Source organism: Saccoglossus kowalevskii, chromosome 11, assembly GCF_978046115.1.
Source record: "Saccoglossus kowalevskii chromosome 11, keSacKowa6.1, whole genome shotgun sequence".
In the NCBI taxonomy this organism is placed as follows: Eukaryota; Metazoa; Hemichordata; class Enteropneusta; family Harrimaniidae; genus Saccoglossus; species Saccoglossus kowalevskii.
The window spans coordinates 31,128,284-31,136,246 of NC_140651.1; the positions used below are offsets into that span (position 1 = coordinate 31,128,284).

The following is a 7,963-nucleotide window of genomic DNA, read 5'->3' on the forward strand; positions in this document are numbered from 1 at the left end:
GCCTAATTTTGTATACAAAATTGGTGATATTAATCTTATTATTCAGCATGTACTTGAATAATATTTTTCAACAGCTTAGGACAGGCAAAAAAAAAATTACGAACAGTTCTTGTTCGCACTGATAATGTCCCATAAACAATATCTGATTTGCATAGCAGAGGACCGGCGATTGGGGGGGGGGGGGGGGGGGCTGTACGATTGTGAGTGATATTTAATACTAGGACCATACATGGTTTTTAGAATTAGTTTTAATCTCCGATTCAACAATAAGGGTCCGGAACAGATGCATCAAATATTGAATCAATACAATTCGTCAGAGATCAAAAAAAAAAATAACCATTATAATACGAACATATGTTGAAATACTGCCTGATCACTTTAATGCAGGAAAATAGATATGCAGCAAATTCGGGGACAACTCCTTTTATGTCAATTTTATAATGAAAAACAAGTAATTTGAAGGGTGCAAAAAATAGGTTTGGCAGTAAATAGTCAATTATCAGTGGAGGATACAACAATGAATCTACTGTTACAAAACTTCTTCTATTGTAAAACTGGCCCTGTGTAAATTTATTATTGGACTGAATGTCAAATAGTGGCATTTCTCACGCCATTTATCTTATCCACAAGTCATTGTTGGAAATGTCATTCATCATCAAACACAGAAGGAATTAGAAAAAAACACCTTCAAACGGAAGTATGCATACAGGAAACGGCTCCTTATGAAACATCTGAAAAGAATGAAAACTTATTAGTAAGAATTTTACATATCAGCAAAAATCTTAGATGAATAAGGTAGATATAGATTTATATCATTAGTATCCTTATATTTGAATCAACTATATAGTGCCATTTTTGACAAAGGAATTTCCTGAAATTTAGCTTATTCCCTGTGAACACTTACAAGACGCCAAAATTACAACACCAATTTGTATTTTTTTTGAACAATTTCCAATTCAAAATGATCACACCACTACCAGATTAGAGCATAACCCCATGAAAGTAAATCAGAAATACACTGTTTCCATGGAAACAAGTTTCCCTAGACCCTTTTGTTGTTTTCCATTTATCTGATGGATCCTTTTGCTGAGCAAAATATCAAGAATCTGTCAGCACTTTAATTTTCTGGACGTTCTTTAATACCCTTGAGAAGCAACTGAATTTTTTTTTAGACAAGACAAAGTAGTGTGTGAATTTCCAATTTAGACTCCTAGAAATAAACTTGAACCACAAAACCCTTCCCTTGAAGCTTTGTCTTATAATAACGAGTATATAGTTTTATATATTCTTTTGGCTTGACACCCTTAAAACATCAACATATGTAATGTATTGTATTAAATTGCCAATAACAGGTAAAAACATAATTTTACCTTATTTGTTTTTAATTTTTTTTATATAAAAATACCCCTAAAGGTTCATGAATTGTAAAGAAACTTGCTGAACCACTGCACATTACACTTAACAATTTGTCCCAAGATATTTCGTTAAAAAGAGATCTCGCATTTTGGAATATGCGACAAGCGCACACACAGATGGACACATGAACAGAACCAAATCCACAAGCCTCCCCCATCTGTGACTGGGTCTAATTACATACATTTTAATGATCTAGTATAGAATAAATGTGAATTTTTGGTTAGAGTACAGTTTGATTGGATATGGCAAATGTAACGCTCTATTACAGATAATTTTTACTTAATATTATAACCCAGCATGAAAAACTTGGGTAAATGACAGGCGTTTCTATGGTCAAAATAAGTTGTATTTTAATGATTTGGTATGTAACAAATGTGATTTGGTGTTTTATGTCCATCTATTGGAGATGTGCTTTTAATAGAGCAAATCCCTATACCAGTTAGGAAGAAATAAACATATGCATCAAACTGAGTGCATGACAAAATGTAGCGCCTTCATTCCTGCCTGCCTTGGGAATGGAATAGCTAATTAGTAATAGTGACATGCTGTATAACTGTCGGGGAGAAACATGTTACAATCTGAGACCAAAAAAAAAATATGTTACAGTACTTACAGCTAGCAGCTGTCTCTCCAAATCGTCTGTGAAGCTGATCATGATTGAACTTCAGGAAAGCTTCGTATTGTTCTATAATCAAAAATAACATTTAAAAAAATTCATAAATAAGAAATTTATTAATATTATGAAATTATGAAACTTGTATTAAGTCACCTTCTTGTATGTACCGAGGAGCGGATGGTCTAAACATTCAGGCTCAAGGAAAAAATACTGTATATGAAGCAACATTGACTCAGTATGCAAAGTACAATATCCCGTCGAACAGCATATTAAAATGAACACAACGCTCTTGAGAAATCCAGACATGCACACAATGTACACAGGGCTTTATGCAGAGATACGCTCCAATTTTCAGCCAAACTGTTCTTTGTCTCTTGTCAATCTGTGCAAAGAGCCCTCAGGCACTTCAGGTCTACGGAGATTTTCTAGTGCTGTCAATGGATTAAAGGCTCTAGTGGCAACAGATTTTCAAACAAAGAACTGAACTAGCAATAACTACACAACTAGATTTTTTTTATGAAGATTAACTTGTGCATGGTTACATAACATGTACATGGGTTATATGGGAAACGCCAAATAAAAAAAATCTTTTGCTTTTGCATCAATTACTTGTTTGCAGGCTGAAATGCAACTTGACATTTGTTTTAATTACAATGAACATGCCCAATATACTGCATTCAAGAGATGGCAGTCTTTATGACAACGAAATTAATTATGCAGACAATCATCAGATAACACAACATGCATTACAAACATTAATTATTAATTAGAGGTTCTTGTCAGTTTGGTGTTTGCATGTGAATACACAATAGCATGGGGACTGCAACAGACTGATGTCAATCACGCACACCCATTTCCACAGTATGCACAAATTCTATTAAAAGCAAAAAATAAATCTTGCTCACCTGCAAGTTTGCATGTCAAAGTTTTATCATATTCTGCTTTTATTTGCTCTTCACGTTCTTTGAGTAATCTTTCACAGAGCATGATCACTTGTCTCAATGTAAATATAGGCTGTTCTCTACGTGATGGTGAAGAACTGGGAGATGTTGACGTTGAAGCAACTGGAGACATTGCTAACAATTGCACGTGCTGGCTGAGATAGGATGGGTGTGACATTTGTGTTGCTGCTGTCGCCGCCGCCGACTGCTGCTGCTGATGTGAAGGACCTGGTGCTGGGTATGTGGAAGTACTGCAACTACTACCGCCACCGCTTGTAAATGCAGTAGCAAGTTTCTTTCTTCTTTGCATCCGTTTATATTCCAACAGAACGCTGTTGGACAGTTGCTCTGTAAGGAAGCCATACGGCAATGCGGAAATGTTACTTTTCAAATTGAATGAAAAAATTAAATCGAATGCTGCCTATCATAAGAGTTTTATGACATGCTGGAAATTTTATTCTATCCTTGTCCAAAAAGCTAAGCAAAGCATCACCATCCTAATCACTTAGCCTCAAGTCTTAACAACTGTACACAAAGCAATGATGAGAAAAAAGATGGGAGAGGCCGGTAAATTTGCATCTCAATCAACAAGGCAAGTCATTGTACAGTTTCAAAACAATCAATTTTCTTAAACATTGCGAAATAAATATAAAAAAAACGCCGAAAAAAGAAAAGAAACAGTTTGCGAGATTACGTACTACAAATGTTTTGTGGATATAACATCATTCTTGCCAAAACGTTAAAGTACCGACGTGTTGTTTTTCGCAGTGTTCAAACAGAGACCGTTACAGACACAACAAGCATTTGTTTTAAAAAAAAACAGTGGTGCTTTGTTTCAGTTCCGAATGGCGAACACTAGAGATATAATAGTAAAAGTGCATGTTTATACGGAAAATGAGAACGCAGATTAATCTATGCCTCTTAGTTTAGCTTGGAATCTTTCGAACAGTATTTTTGCACGAGACTCGGTCATTTGTCGTCTGCCAACAGCAATTGATACAGTTTATTTAAATTTATAATAACAGTTATTATCATCTTGTTTCTCTCGCCGCCCAGTTTGTGACTCCAAGCTGATTGAACGAAATATAGGGAAATATTTTCAACTTAAATACGGCAAAACTTCCAATCAAACGACGCCATTTTGAAACGGTTCTTCGGTGGAAACCACATACACTGTTCGTGGACTTCTTTGTCCCACTTTCGTCTTACCTGGTGTCAATTTCGGCGAAACCTGGCCAAAGGGCGAAGGTTCTAGTTTGTGTGCCTTGGTCTGTGGTGTAGTTGGTGGTATAATAGGCACACATCGTCTCCTTTTTGGTGACGGCGAAGGACTATGCAAAGGATCAAAATCTAATGTCCGCTTCAGCGTCGCTCCACAGGCCATTTTCAACTCCGTGAAATTTGTTGGCACTTTACGCCACGAAATCCAGCACCAGACACAAACAATCCGCACAAAAAATAACTTAGGAGAGGTGCCACTTGTTAGTCTGTGATAATATACAGATTTCGATCAGATTCAACCAGAACTGACGCCGATGTTTATAGATTACCGACAAACACAAAAGCAGCAACCTACACAGCGCAATCGCTGATATATCCAATATGGCCTCCGTGTATCAAAACCCAAACAACTAGCAAGCCTCGTCTTCAATGAATGAAACGATCGCCTCTTTCGAACTTAGATCGTTGGGGGCGCTGTAATCAAACAAGTTTTATTTTTTCGAAACAAAGGTACTAATTAGCAAGAAACAAACAATGTGTTAATTACTAGTAAAATCATGGATTCTATAGAAACTGCTCTGTAACAAATGAACTGTTGCCTTATAGAAAAGATGAACTGGAAACCCCGTATCCGAATGTGAGCTTCCCGTTTTGTTTTCGTTTGTCAGCGAGGAAAACAAAAAAATCAAAACAATATTCGTTTAAATTTCCTGTGATATCGCACCAGCATGCACTGAGCTGTACGTATGTAGTGTACGTAAGAAAAATTTCTTGGCACATGAGAAGTGATTGGCAAAATGAGTTTTGTTCCACGCCGTAAAATTGAAACCACTTACACACCACTGACCGACACTTTGCACTATTCATTCCTTACTCAACATTGATATCATTCCATGATTAGAAATTAAATTATGCCTACTAATGACCTCTAATAAATATAATAAAGACGCTGTAATTGTAAACTATATATCGTTTCCAAAATTGAAATCACAAATTTTCATTGCAATCACAGTCCACAGTCCCTCTACTAGAGTGACTGTGTTGCAATTTAGTTCCGTGTTCTGTTTAAGGTAGCGGGACTATTATTTGCATACTTGTTTTCATCTTCTAATTGGGACCAAACGACTACAAATAGACCCAGGAAAGTACATATTTTTGGAATCGCCAGACTTCAAGCTTTTCAAAAGTGTGTTTGTCATGCCCGTATCTGCATTCTACGATGCGTTACTTAATCAAAAGTGAAAAATTACTTTTTTTGTAAAAAAAATAATTACGCATTTATGCTGGTGATAATAAGTTTTGTTTTCAATTTTATTCAAGTAACGCGTTTTGAAAAATAGTGTCCTGAATTTTAATTTCTGTTTTAGTCACATTGCCCCCAACTCAAACCACAACACATTGGTAAATAATCCATGAAATAGTTTGTCTGGACACATTCAAGTTCCTCTCATTGTCACCTTAAAGCTGTGAAAATTTGGTGTTAATCCGACGACAATAAGTATTCGTTATTTTTTGTTAAAGACCTTGTATTTTGAAAAACATAAACTCCTAGAATACGTCGATGAAGTCACAGCAAAGATTTTCAAGCTTGTTTATCTGCACAAGCGATTTGTTTTCCCATCAAGGTCTGTTTCAACATGTGTAGGGGCATCGAAATGTTTAAGGCTATTGGAAACCAAAAAAAAAAAATAAAGGAATGGGATAGCTATAGTTCGATAAAACGGCAGATGAAAACACTAAAATCAATGATTTTTTTCAGTGGCTGTGTGACCTTGTGTCTGACACATTCATATGCAAATGACTAATCTGTGAAATAAACAGGGGCGGAGACAAACCACTCAAATGTTTGGAAACACTCATTGTGTGTCAGATAGCTACTGATAACACATCCTAACATTGCTTTGTCTTGAGTTTATCTTTGAAACTTATAGGCACACAAATTAAACCTGTGTTGTTGAATTTAGAAAACACTACTGAGACTGCCTTACTTCCCTTCAGAAAATCTACATTTTAACCAACTTACATGACATTCTAGGTTACGTTGACTTTGTCAGATGAAAGTTTATAGTGCATTTCATCAATTAATAAATAAATGTGAAAATCGGAATTTTCAACACAAATAATAGTCTCGCTACCTTAATTAATACAGGACCATAGCGACGTATAGAACACGTGTAAAATACATTGTTTACATGAAATCCGAACACGCGCTGCGTGACGACCACCACCCACTACTAGTGGGTGGTGGTAGACTCTTTTTATCCTTTCCTAAAGATTTTATGCGTCTAATAAAAAAAAAATAAAAAAAAAATAAAAAAAAAATAGTGTCCACTAGTATTTTGATATTTGATCATATTCACTGCGTTTTAAATTCACAGTTTGTCTACTAAAACAATTAGTTCCATTGTAACAATTGTACTCTCGGTGCAACGAAAACATTACCCTTCTCCTCTTTATAAATATTTTAAAATTTCACAATTCAAACTGAAACGAGAGGTTTCTATTGGACATCGTTGCGCAATGTGCTCGTTGATTGGTTGGTTCAGTTCAGGTCTGTGCTCTATGGAAGCAAGTTCGACTTGTCCGTTACATACTTTGATGCTTATGGGTATTGGTGCTATCAGCTTGTAAATTAACAGAACTCAGTACACGTTCTTCGTCGCTAGAGGGCGTGATCTATATGAAAGATGTAGAGACTCCAGAACAGTGTAATGACGGTTGCAGTGCAAAACAGCCATCCTATACGCACCACTCGTCAACACGTACACTAGGCATACAGTCTCTTGTTACCCGGTTTTCGCTATTTGCAAACTCTCATAATATGTTAATTTATTGAAAAAAAATGCTAAAAAATAAACAAGAGAGTATAAAAGTCTACACGTATACGACTCATTGTTGCATCAGTTGACCCAGATTGGTCAATCACGTGACAAGCTAAAATCGTAATAATCAAATGAATGCATCACAGATACTCTGATAACTCTTGTATTATAGAAAACCATGTATCCTAAGGTCTAGCAAGTATCAGCATAATAATGAACCATATAAACGATGGCCCGTCATTCCCAGCATAAAGAATATTCACTATTTGTTTTCACTATTTAGCTCCGAACAGTGAAATTTGCTTAAGATTTGACGCTTGAATTATAACGCAGAGAACACAGCCATATCACGTGACTGGGATTGCAGGACTCTGATATACATATTGACACTGACTCTTTCATGTTATTCAACTCACAGGCCCTTTAACCCGCTATAGAGGGACTGTGTTCTACTTAACGAGTCACTCACAACAAACTCATATTAATAATGTAATTGTTGATTTCCTTATTTAATTATTTGAGCATTTATCCACTGAAAACAAAAATTGCTGGAAGAAGTTGACAAAAAAAATCCTCCTGGGACAAACACGCCCGACTAATTCGGTTGACCCAGGCGACCTCACAAGAGAAACGTCTCGGTCGTGTAATAACCGGATCGTGTAACCTTGGATAGTGTGATAAGGGTCTACTAGGTCAAATAGACATTGTAGTGGAAGATGGTTTTAATAATACTAGTATTCTCTATTAGATCTAGTAAAAACCATTGGATTTATTATCGAACTTTATCCGATATTATCGGAGAATAACTACCTTAGACGACTTGAAAGATGGCTCTAGTAATATTCTCTATTAGATCTAATAAAAACCATTGGATTTATTATCGAACTTTATCCGATATTATTGGAGCATAACTACCTTAGACGACTTGAAAGATGGCTCTAGTAATT

The 7,963-nt window shown here is 35.9% G+C and overlaps 1 protein-coding gene across 1 annotated transcript; it reads right to left on the reverse strand.

The window, feature by feature from the left end:
* Positions 1-233: 233 nt before the first annotated feature.
* Positions 234-4,585, reverse strand: LOC100373177 (akirin-2-like). Its single transcript, XM_002736474.4, has 4 exons — positions 4,183-4,585; positions 2,938-3,321; positions 2,030-2,101; positions 234-731 (listed from the first exon to the last, which is right to left on the reverse strand). Exons 1-4 carry the CDS (start codon positions 4,355-4,357, stop codon positions 721-723), a joined length of 642 nt encoding a protein of 213 aa, XP_002736520.1. The 5' UTR covers positions 4,358-4,585; the 3' UTR covers positions 234-720.
* Positions 4,586-7,963: the final 3,378 nt, after the last annotated feature.